The 11,715-nt window shown below is 44.4% G+C and overlaps 1 protein-coding gene across 1 annotated transcript in view; it reads left to right on the top strand.

The window, feature by feature from the left end:
- The window catches only part of CBL (Cbl proto-oncogene), a 35,397-nt gene continuing 23,682 nt past the window's right edge, over nucleotides 1–11,715 (top strand). The window contains exons 1-2 of the mRNA XM_082296969.1: nucleotides 1–274; nucleotides 6,472–6,719. Of these exons, the coding sequence (XP_082153095.1) occupies nucleotides 128–274; nucleotides 6,472–6,719 (395 nt within the window). The 5' untranslated portion in view covers nucleotides 1–127. The remainder of the gene's footprint in view (nucleotides 275–6,471; nucleotides 6,720–11,715) is intronic.

Here is an 11,715-nt window from a genome sequence, read left to right as displayed (position 1 = left end):
CGCCCACGGCCGCCGCCGCCGCCGCCCTGCCCGGCCCGGCCCGGCCCGGAGCGCCCTCAGCCCGGTCCCTTCCAGGGCCGCGGCCCCGGTGCCGGACGGGCCCCACGGGCCGGGTGTGGGCGCCCCCATGTCGGCGCCGCTGAAGAAGGGCCCCGGCGGGCTCATCGGGCTGATGAAGGACGCGTTCCAGCCGCACCACCACCACCTCGGGCCGCACCAGCCCGGCGCCGTGGACAAGAAGATGGTGGAGAAGTGCTGGAAGCTCATGGATAAGGTGGGGAGGGCGGTGGGATGGGAGCGGCCGCGGGGGGCTGGGGTGGCTATGGGATAGGGCTGGGCTGGGGGCTTTGGGACTCTGGGATCAGAGGGGGTCTGGGATGAGCCTGGAGCCGTGGGGTTGGCTGGGAGAGAGCTGTCTGTGGCTCAAAGAGAAATATTTGGGGGGCTGAGAGGTGTGTGGGCACAAAATGGGGTGCAGCGCTTTGGGGGAAGGATGTAGCGAGCATGGAGTGACAGGACAAGGGGGAATGGCTTCACACTGATGGAAGGCAGGCTTAGATGAGATATTGAGAAGAAACTTTTCCCTGGGAGGGTGGTGAGGCCCTGGCACAGGTTGCCCAGAGAAGCTGTGGCTGCCCCATCCCTGAAAGGGTCCAAGGCCAGGTTGGACAGGGCTTGGAGCAACCTGGGATAGGGAAGGTGTCCCTGCCAGGGGCCAGAACAAGATGAGCTTTAAGGTCCTTCCAACCCCAAGCATTCTGTGATTCCACGTGGAAGCTGGTGGAGAGGTGAGCAATGGAGGAGAGGCCAGAGGCTGGATGGGAATGGGATGCCAAGACGGGAAAGTATGAAGAGAGATCAGCAGCTGTGCAAGGAACAAGCTGGAGGAAGAGGGGACAATTTGGGATGGAGGATGCAGACTTGCTTAAGAGGATCTGGGATGTTCCCCCAGGGCAGTGGTCACAGCCCTAAAGCTGCCAGAGCTCAACATTTGGACAGCACTCTCAGATACTGGGTGGGATTGTTGGGGTGTCCTGTGCAAGGCCAGGAGTTGGACTGGATGATCCTTGTGGGTCCCTTCCAAGCCAGGATATTCTGTGATATCTGTGTATCATATACAGGTATAGATGACGATAATCCTGCAGGTGCTGGGGTTGGCACTGGTGGTGCTGGGAATGGGTAGGGGCTGGTGGGGAGCTGCAGGTGGTGACAGCAGCAGGACAAGGGAGAAATCTAGGATTTGCTCCTTGCAAGGTGTGCCTGGGCCTGTGATACAGGCTGGTGTGTGGGTACTGGATAGTGAAGCTTTGTGGCAGGTCCGGTTATTCCTTTTGGAATGAGCAGGAGTGTGTTGCTGCTCTCAGGACAAAATATTTTCCTTAGAACTGGGAGCTGAGGAAAAACTGTAAAAGCCTGTAAAGAAACCCTTCTGCAATAAGTACGTGTAGTTACAGAAAGATAAAGTATTAACTGATGTTAAACAAGAAAAACTTGTGGCGTGGGAGTTGGAAAGGCCTTCTTCCAGTCCCACACCTTTAGGAGGGGCACGGCTCTCTGGGGTCATTAAGACTCTCCCCTCCTCCTCCTCCTTTTAAAATGCCAGGAAATGGCTTTTGCCGGGGGCAGGGCACCAGACCTTTTGGCCTGCTGGTGTGATGGGATATTTGATTTACTGGCCTGGCTAGGTGTGCTGGTCAATCCAGAGTTTTCAGAAATCCTGGGGAGTTGTCAGGGAATGATGTGGTGAGTGAGTGCAGGCACACAGAAATGGGCACAAAATAAAAATCTAACATTCTTGTATTTCATTCATACTTCCTGTTCAGCCCTGAAATCAAGGCTAAGCTTGACACGTTGCAGTCTGAAATGTGCATTTTATGGCACTGGGTTCAGCTCCTTAAAAGTAGTGCAGAGTAAGAGCATCACCCAAGTTGCCCCCAGGCCTTGGGGACTGCCACCTGGCCACCTTCTTCCCCTCTGGGAGCAGAGCAGGCAGGGCTTTTGGGCATCCCTCATCCAATTGCCCCTCAGGCTTATGCATTCCCACTTTTCCTTCTCCTTCCCCTGCATTGTTTATCCATGCAGTGTCTGAACCTCCTGCAGTAAGTGCTAAAAGCAGGCAGAGCAAATGACTTCTTTAAAGGCGTATTAAATTATATTCCTGCCAAGAAATCACTCTGTGTTGGCTGGCTCAACAAAAGCCAGGGTTTATAGTTGTGCCTTGCTGTGCCTGTGATGAGCTTTGATCACCTACAGCGAGACTGGGGCAAAGAAAAAAAGCCTTTTGAGAAGTGCCATTGGCTCTGTTACAGACACTGAGGGCCAAGCACAAGTGCTAATGTAGGGAAGGCAGTTTGGGCATGGAAACAGGATCCTAAATAAGTGTAACCTGTAAGAATGCTGGTCTTCATGTATAGGATATGTAGACATGGATGGCAACTTGTATTTGACCTCCTAACCTGCTCTGTTCAAAGGAGAAGACTGGCCTGAAAAAAAAAGCTGATTATCATTCTGAAATTATATTTTGAAATGCAGTGGGATGTTTTGTGGGGGGAAATTTCACAGCTTCAGGTCTTTAGAGCGGGTTGGATGTGTGCTCCCTCCACTGACAGAAAAGCCAAGGCTGGTGCTGTATTTGTCACAAGTTACATCAACCTCGTTTGACTTCAGGTTTACTCTTAGGCAGCATCCAGAAGCTCTCAGGCTTAAGGTCTTGTTCAGTCTGATTTGTACAAAAGGAAAGATCTGGCTCTGAAAAGCCTTTCAGATTTCAGTTAGATTTCAGCTGTACTTCTGCACACTCAGGAGAACACATCTGAATTAAAATCTTTTTAGTGGTGTAGCAAATTGCCAGTGAAGCTCATGGTGAGAAGGGCTAAATGAATGGAAGGTGTTGAAAATGGGTTAGATTTCTGGGCCAAGAATGTGAAATTCCAGGTGCAGATAAAAAACCTGCTCGTGTGCATGTTTAATAGATGATGTTTTTGCCTCTCAGAGCTGCGTGCTGTGTCTGTGTGGGTACACTACACTCACGACCTCATTTGTTAGTCTGCATAATTAGCTGGTGTTGTCAAAGCATTCGTGCATCTCTGCTTTCGGATGTGACTGATGAATTTCCTATGCAAGTTGATTCTTGTCCAAATATTTCCCCTGTAATGCTCTCCATAAGCTGCCTGACATATTTATGTCTTTCAGATTCTTTCATTTGAAGCCCTAATTTTTTGTCAGTACCATTCCTCCCACAGCTGCACGTGGTCACACAAGAGCATGGACATAAAATACCCTTTCCATCCCTGTGGATGTTCCCCTTCAGCTGAATGAGGTGATATTTATGCATTTCTCTGCAGAACAGAGATTTAAATGCAGCCCCTTGGAGTTCCCTGCTGTGGGTGGTATTTGAGGAATAGGTGGGTTAGTCATGAGCTGCTTGGGATGGAGCAGAGGAATGGTGGGATTCGTGTGGGAAGGCTTGGAGGAGGAAGAGGAGCTTTGAGATAAAGCTTCTCTAAAGGGTTTCCTGATACCATTCAGTTCCTAGAACTGAGACAGAGAAGTGCCACTGCAGGTCACCTTCATTGTGAGTAGAAGAAAGGCCAAACACAAATCCAGCAAGAGATAAGAGATGCTTGAGTAGGTTTTGTTTTGCTGTTGGCTGAAGCTGGAATGAGGTGTGATCTCAGTACAGTTGGCTGTTCAGCTGCTAAAGGAAGGAGAAAAATGAGTTTTCAGAACTGCCCTGGAAGAGGAAAATTTTACCTGGGAGTAGCCCCTGGATGCTTGTCAGGCCTGGGACTCTTAAATCCAGAATTAGTCCAGGCAAGCTGCAGATTGTTGAGGGGAAAGATTCAATTCCAGGCCTCAAAGATCTAGATGAGATTGTTTTTCCTAGAATGAGTAGGTAACAGATTCTTTCCTCAAAACTGAGTTGGGAAAACTTGTTTTTGATTACTTTCTCCTCTTGGTTTGGAAAATGGAAATGGGTGAAGTCAATTTTTGGGTTCTTCACAGGCCCACGTCTCTTCACGCTAAACTTTATTGGTGTGCCTAAAAACCCAGAAATGTCTCCCGAAAAGGTTTGTTCCTGAAACAACAAAGCATAAGCCATGCAAACTTTTAGATGATAATTTAAAACCATGGATTGCTTCTGTTCGTTGCCATCACACCTAAACAAAAAATAATTTGCTGCTTTTTGCTCGATTTCCTTCCACGTTGCTGGTCCCTGTGGAAGGCTGCTGAGGGGCAGCTGTTCCCAGGGCTGGGAACATTCCTTTGGATGTTGTCATGATGCTGCAAGTGCACACGTAGAGAAACAAGGAAAATGCCCCTGCTTTTGTTGCTGCTGTGTTATGAAACCACCAAGTTTGCTCAGGAGGCAGCAGTTCCTAATTATGCAGTGTTGTTTAACTGCTTATCTTAGCTAATTTTGGTCTGCTTGGTAAATAAAGAAACTGATTTGATAATAAAATACCAGCAGCTTTGACCTTTCCCTTAACTGTTTGAGGCATCTACAAGTCACTTCTTGGGAGGCATTTTACAGGGGCTCTGAGAATGAGCAGTTTGCAGAACTCTCTGCTGCTGTGGGGAGATTGTTCTAATTGATACCAAAGTCTGAAATGCAGCAGGTCTGCTGCTCCCAGAGCTGGGTATTTTCAAAGGGTAACAGCCAAATGGTTCTCTATTTCCAGCTGGCTGAGGGCAGTGCAGACTCTGCTTGCTCAATGTGGCTTCCTCCTCGGAGCTGACAGTGTTTGTTAAGGTTTTAAACCCACTGTATAATAAACAATTTCTGCTGAAGAAAAGGTTTTGCTGCCCAGAGCACAGCTCAGCTGGGTCAGAGGAGCGTATTTAGAACCTATTCATGCTCATAGCGAAACTATTTTTTTTTTTTTTCAGGGGACAAATGTGTTGACTTAATTTGTTGATATGGTTCATTGTACAATGTTCACAGGCTCCAAGGAAGCAGCAGTTGAGGCATCAGCATCAATTGACTAAGTCAGCTGTCTGCCTGTCCATCTCTTTATCTTAAGACCTTGGCAGCCTCCTCAAAATGGAGGGAAAATTTTGGTAGTTTGTTTTTCCCGTGTATTCTTGCAGAGGCTTTTTTAGGTGTTCATTTATTTTTTTTTTACTGGCAGTCTGATTTTTCTGGTTTGAGTTTTGATACACTGTGTGCCTTTCTCTTGGCTGAAATCAAACCTTTCTCAGTCAGCTCTTGGTACAGGCACTGCTGTAAGTCAGATAAAATTGGAGATGTCACTTCACAAGGTTGCTTTTTGCACATGCCATAAAGTGCAAAGTTAAACGCTAAAGCACCATTTCAGAAGAAATGACTCTGTTTACCATCCATGTTTAAGGGAAGTAGGTATTTTAGTGTGTGCTGTAGGGAACTGCTCAATTCCTCTTGAAGGTTTCACAAGGTTTTGTGGAAATGAGATACTGCAAAAGGTTGTTAAGTTGTTCTTTTGCTTTTTCTTTTGCTTTTTCTTATCCACTTTACTTAAGCTTTGCACTCTGCACTGTTTGATATCTGTAATTCCCTCATACCTGGCAGTGTCATGAGTTTAGACCTCATTTATATGCTGGATGTTAAGCAGCCAGATAATATTCATTATAGGGAAGAACTTTAGGGAAGTGTAGCTACATTTTGTACTCAAGTTTGCTGGAAATCACAGATTGTAGAAGTGTTGGACTGCTGGTTCTTACCTTGTAAACTTGATCCAAAACTGACCTCACAACTCTAATTCCTGCCCTTTCTATAACTGAAAGTTCACTACTTAATTTTTAAAATTGCAGCTTTGCCATCAACTCTGCCTTTTATTCCCTCAGTTTAGAGAATGGAAAAATTTGTCTGTGGCAGATGGTGAAGTGGCTTCCTTTCCCCTCCCCTGTCACATAAATTTATTACCATGAGTTTCATCAGTCCACATGCACTTCAGCCCAGAAACTGCATTCTTTTATGGTGGCTGGGCTCACTATCTGGAGAAAATAGCCTGGAGAAAAGGAGGCTCAGGGGAGACCTTATCACTCTACAACTCCCTGAAAGAAAGTTACAGTAAGCTGGGGTTGGGCTCTGCTCCCAGGCAGGCAGTGACAGGACAAGAGGAAATGACCTCAGGCAGCACCAGAAGAGGTTCAGGTTGGACATCAGGAGGAATTTTTCCATGGAAGGGTGGTCTGGCTTTGGAAGGGGCTGCCCAGGGAGGTGGTGGAGGTGTCCAAGGAAGGACTGGACATGGCACTCCGTGCTCTGGGCTGGTTGGCAAGGTGGGGATTGGTCACAAGTTGGACTTGATCTCAGAGGTCTTTCCCAGCCTCAGTGATTCTGGGATCCTGTGATTCCATCTGAATTTGAACAACAAATGGGCTTTGTTGGAGTGAACGTTTCGGAGCGTCGCGCTTGCGACAGGGAATTGTGTTTAACCCCTGATCGTGCTCCTCGAGTTCTCACAAAGGTGTTTTCTCCATTACCCACAGGTGGTGCGTCTGTGTCAGAACCCCAAGCTGGCCCTGAAGAACAGCCCTCCCTACATCCTGGACCTGCTGCCTGACACCTACCAGCACCTGCGCACCATCCTGTCCCGCTACGAGGGCAAGATGGAAACCCTGGGCGAGAACGAGTATTTCAGGGTCTTCATGGAGAACCTGATGAAAAAAACCAAGCAGACCATCAGCCTCTTCAAGGAAGGGAAGGAACGGATGTATGAGGAGAACTCCCAGCCTAGGTAATGCAGAGAAATGGTTTTAAGTGTTTGTTGTAGGAATTAAATGCGTCAGAAGCTTTGTATTTAAAGTAGATCAGTTGTCGGCTCGTCTTTCATTTTGTACAAAGGCATAGCTGAGGTCAAGGGACATCTTCAAGGTGAACAGCACTTAAAAAAAAAGATAGGTGGAGGTAGAAACTGCACTTGCTGAATATAAGGCTCTCTTGAACAAAACAGTATGAATTTAATGTACCTGAGAAGGTGTTTCCTCACCCAGCTGTAAGAAAAGGGAAGACAAGGTGATTTAAGAGTAAAGCAAAGCTCTGGGAAAAATGAATCTTACAAGTTTGTGTAAGGTCTAACAGGCAGAGATATACAAGGCATACATTTGTAACACTAAACTCATTTCAGGTTTTTAAAGTAGATGTTGAATTTTTTTTTAAAAAAATGGTGGGGGGGAAAAAAAAGTGAAAACCACCCAGTGGCTGAATGTAATTGCCCTGGGGAGAATGTGGTCAACTCCCTGGCAACAACTTGGAATTACTGGAGGGGGAAAAAGTGCTGGCACATGTTTCTGATTTGATAGTGAACTCTGTGTAGCATATTCCACAATATTGAGCTCCAACCAAAGGCTGTGGCAGTGGCTCCAGAAAGCATTGCTGGTGCTGTTTGGATTGCTGCTGACTGTGTTGAAGAATGAGTTAAGAAATGGAAATTTCTTTCTGGAGTGTTGTTAACTGTGTGTGTATTGTGATCTGTCATAAATCTGGAATATCTGATGAGTAAATGATGGCTGTGTCAGTCATGAATCCAAAATCCCTCCTCCAGTGCCTTGGTTTTTCAGAGAGAAGCAAAGAGAAATCATTCCAGAGGGTTAATCATCCTCACTGGTTTGTAATCCAGCTAATTGACTGGAGGGAGCAGGGGAAATGCAGATTGATAGATGTGAATGTCAGGACTGCAGCAGAGGCTGGTGTTCTCACAGCAGGATGGGAGTCCTTGGGGAATTGCTAATTGTCCCATTTATGAATAAACAGCTTAGCAGGGAAGGAACTGTGGTGAGACTTGTGTTAAACACAGGCATTAAAACGGCATCACATCCTGGCCACTCTGATGGCATCTTCCTCTGCTCTAGGAGTAGCCCAGGAAGCAGCAGGGACTGTTTGGTCCTAAAGGGGTAACACCAGAGAGCCTTTTCCTGGTGCTGAGCTTGGGAACTTCCTCAGTTCTTTAATTTGTCACAAAAAAGGACAAGATCAGAGCAGTCAGTGCATGTGATTTGTGTACCAGTCCAAGAGATACGTACACAAAGAATGGGGCTTTTGGGTTTTGGGGGATTCTGTTAAATGCTGCACTGCCAGTGCCAGATTCCATGGCTGTGGGAGCTCTTGGAACCAAATCACTTAAGTGCTATTTGTTAATTAAATTAAATGAGTTTTTGCTAAAAATGCACCTATAAATATAAAATATATATCCTAATCTGAGGTGAAGAAACTGAAATTTTCTCACTTGTTAGGAGTTGAAGAAAAATACTAATTTTTTTTTTTTTAGTAAGAATTAATAAATTCAAATACTCCAAGCGTGGGAGAAGCTTTCTGGAAGATGGTCAGTAAAGAAAATCTGGTATTCACAGGGAATGTACTCATGGCATTTTATATATGTATATATACATATATGAAAAATCTAGTTTGCCCTTGATCTCATGCAGGTTTGTGGCCATTAGTCTGCAGTGTTTTGAGAACAGGACTTTAAAAGTTCCATAAATGTGTTGTTTTGAATCTTTTGCTGACTTTTCCCCCTGTATTTCTTGAAGCTTTTTTCCTCCTTTCTTCCAGATTTCACATTCATTTTGCTTCCTGTTGTGTATCACCTTATTTTCTCCCCCAAATGGCTGCTGGTGTAGAGCAAAATGCACTATTTTGACATTTGTGTGAGCAGTGTGCAAGCTGTGCAGGTGTTTGCTCCTACAGACCAGTCATGAAAAATGACTGAAGCAGGATCAGAACTGCCCTGATCACTTGAGCATCACCCTTCTACTCGTATTATTTCCAACTTGCTCTTTGAGTATTTCCTCTCAGGCATTTGGGAGGTCCCTGTAGCTCTGTGGTTTTGGTGTACAGTGGTTCAGACTATAAATATATAAATTAACCATGCTTGCTTCTCTCCTGCCTAAACTCACGCTGTGATTTTTGTGAGGAGACCTCACTTGTTTTATTAGGAGAGCTTTTAAGATGCTATTTAAATTCTGCTTTAGCTCACTTCCATGTCTGTTTAAAAATTCATGCTGCTGAGGGTGCTGTGTGCACTTCCTGACTGATAGGTACGAGCAGTAACTTCTGGTTGCTGTTTAAAACTGAATTTTAGGGAGTGGATCAGATGCAACTTGGTGACTTGTGAGTAGCTGTGGGTTTTTAGTGGAGATGCTGTGCTGCTCCTCTGAGCTTTGATAGCTAAAAGTAACATCTGCAGGCTTGAAATTAAATAGTGTTTCTAGAGTTAATAATTTTGGATATTTTGTTGTATGCTTGTAATAAGGTAAAGGCAAATCATGCAATAATTGCTTGGTTGTGTGAGGTAATTAACAGGAATTTTTGAGGCTGAGCACATTCAGAGCTGCTGCTTCCTTTTCTTTATAGATCCAGAGGTAAATATGTGACTTCTCTATTGTGAACTTCTTGAGGCTTTTTTTTTAACCAGTGATAACAAAAAAAAAAATTAAATAAATGTATTTTTTCCCCTGCAGTGTGATGGTTCCATTGCTTGACAGTGCCATTCTTGCTCTGAACATGCTGAACCTGCCTCAGATCTTGATTTCAGTTTCATTTAGAGGCTCAGTGGTTTTGCTGGACTATTTTTTTTTTTCTGTTTCCATTGCAGAAAGCTTTTACTTCTCAGCTCTCTTGCTTTCACAGAGGAGCTGCAATTTGTCAGCCTTCCACACTACATCAATTACTTGTTGCAGCAGTGGTTTTGCAGTTGTGTAAATAGATTACACTTGACATGACAGGAGTGAAAAATAGCTTGTTGATCAGGAGACAGGTAGAGGAATTGTGTGTTTCTTGGGAAAGGATTAATTAGGCTGAAGAGTCCATTTTTCACCAAAGAATCAAATTTACTAATTATGTTAAACCAGAAGTAAAATTCAGAGAGGTTATTTTCTAAATAAAATCAGAGCACTGCAAATGTTTCCACATTAGAAGCTGCAGCTGTGGAAGCTGCAGGGTGAGTGAGGAGAAATAATTACTCAGGATGTGGACTGGATGTTTAAGGAATAGCACAAGTTATTTTTCTAGTTCAGCTGTGGGAAACAAACTGTTAACAAGCCCAGTTAACAAAATAAATGTATCTGTAGAGAAAATGGGGTTAGGCAGAGAATATAATAAATTTTTTCCATCTAGCATGGAGGTGAAAAAAAGCTTTGGGAAGCTGGTCCATGTTTAATTGTTCTTCTGACAACGGCTTAGGGGATGCTGGCTCAGCAGGATTTCATATTCTTCTCCAGCTCCAATGTTAAGACTCACTAATTTACACAGGAAAAAGCTACCAGTGTTTAATGTCTCCTGGAAATGACCATGCATATCTCTAAAGGGGAAGGAAGTGCATGAAGAATGACTTAGAGAAGAAAAAAAAAAAAAAGAAAAAAAAGAAAAAAAAATGTTGGAATTTAAAGAGGAAAAAGTTGGAAAACACTTGTGCTAAGCCCTGAACCAGAAAACCCTCTGGGGGAGGGGGGGTTGGTGCTCTAATCTCATCTTTGAGACCTCTTGCACACATTCCTGCCCAGTGAAAACGAGATAGTGCAAAATGTGGAACTCAAATGGTGCATGTGAGTCCTCTTTCTGTCACTTCCTTCTAATACAGCAGCACTTTTTTTCCTTTTTTTTTTTTTAAACAAAACCCACTAGTGTGAAGTCTACATCTGCATTTAAATTAGAGCATCTTAAAGAAAAGAACAGGCTCCAAAGCTGCCCACAAGAAAGGTTTCCTTGCCAGGCTCCAGCATATGAACACTAACTAACTACTTATTACCCAAGAAGAAATTCATTATCATGTAAATGTTGTTGGAGGGGAGGAATGTGAATTATTTCTTTTTAATTTGGTTTTAAATTGCAGTTTAGGTGATAGTTTTGGAACTTAAGTAACACTTAGCATAATTGGCTTAAGCTTGCATTCATTATAGTTTTCTTTCTGTCTAAAATTGGACCACCGTCTTGAAAATCAATTTGTGGACAAATGTAAGATTTCAGATGATTGCTTAATAAGGAAGGAAGATTTTTATTCTTCTTTCCTCTCAGAGCCTATAAAATTGTAGAGTTTTATGGGAGGCTGTGGACTTTCTGTTGTGGGTGGAATTACAAGCACGTTGGTTCGTTTGTAGTAATTATCATTGGAAATGTGATGGATTTCTCCATGCTGGCAAAAATGTGCTGCTGCTGCTACTTGGCAACTGTGTAGTGTCTCTTGGGTGCTTGGCTGGTGTGTTCAGGGCTGGAATGCCACATTTGGGATTTCTCGGGTTGAATTTTATCCCATCCCACCCCCTGCCATGGGCAGGGACACCTTCTACTGTCCCAGGGTGCTCCAGCCTGGCCTTGGGCACTTCCAAGGATCCAGGGGCAGCCACAGCTGCTCTGGGCACCCTGTGCCAGGGCCTGCCCACCCTTAGAATAAAGAACTTCTTGATACCTATTCTGAACCTGCCCCAGTTCCTTGTCATTGCCACTTGGTATCCAAGAGAATTTTGAGGTGGCTGAAGATTAATCATGAAATACAGAGTCTTCCTTGGTGTAGAAGCAGGGCTTTTGTGCTCTGTTCTTCTCTTTAACTATTGCAAATAGCCCCTGAAATACGAATTTGGATTCCAGTGCAGAGAGCCCAAAATTAGGTTTAATGAGAAGTGTCCTGAGCAGTGAGTTTGCTGTGTAATCCCCTTGAATCTGGTAAAGTAAATTAATCTGTTACCTAAGTGAGAGTTTTATCCTTTACCTTGTCAGTCCTCTGAGTATATGTTGAGCTC

Source organism: Coloeus monedula, assembly GCF_965178545.1.
Source record: "Coloeus monedula genome assembly, chromosome: 25".
Taxonomy (NCBI): domain Eukaryota; kingdom Metazoa; phylum Chordata; class Aves; order Passeriformes; family Corvidae; genus Coloeus; species Coloeus monedula.
The sequence above is the reverse complement of the archived record's forward strand: the minus strand, read 5'-3'. Positions and strand labels throughout refer to the sequence as shown.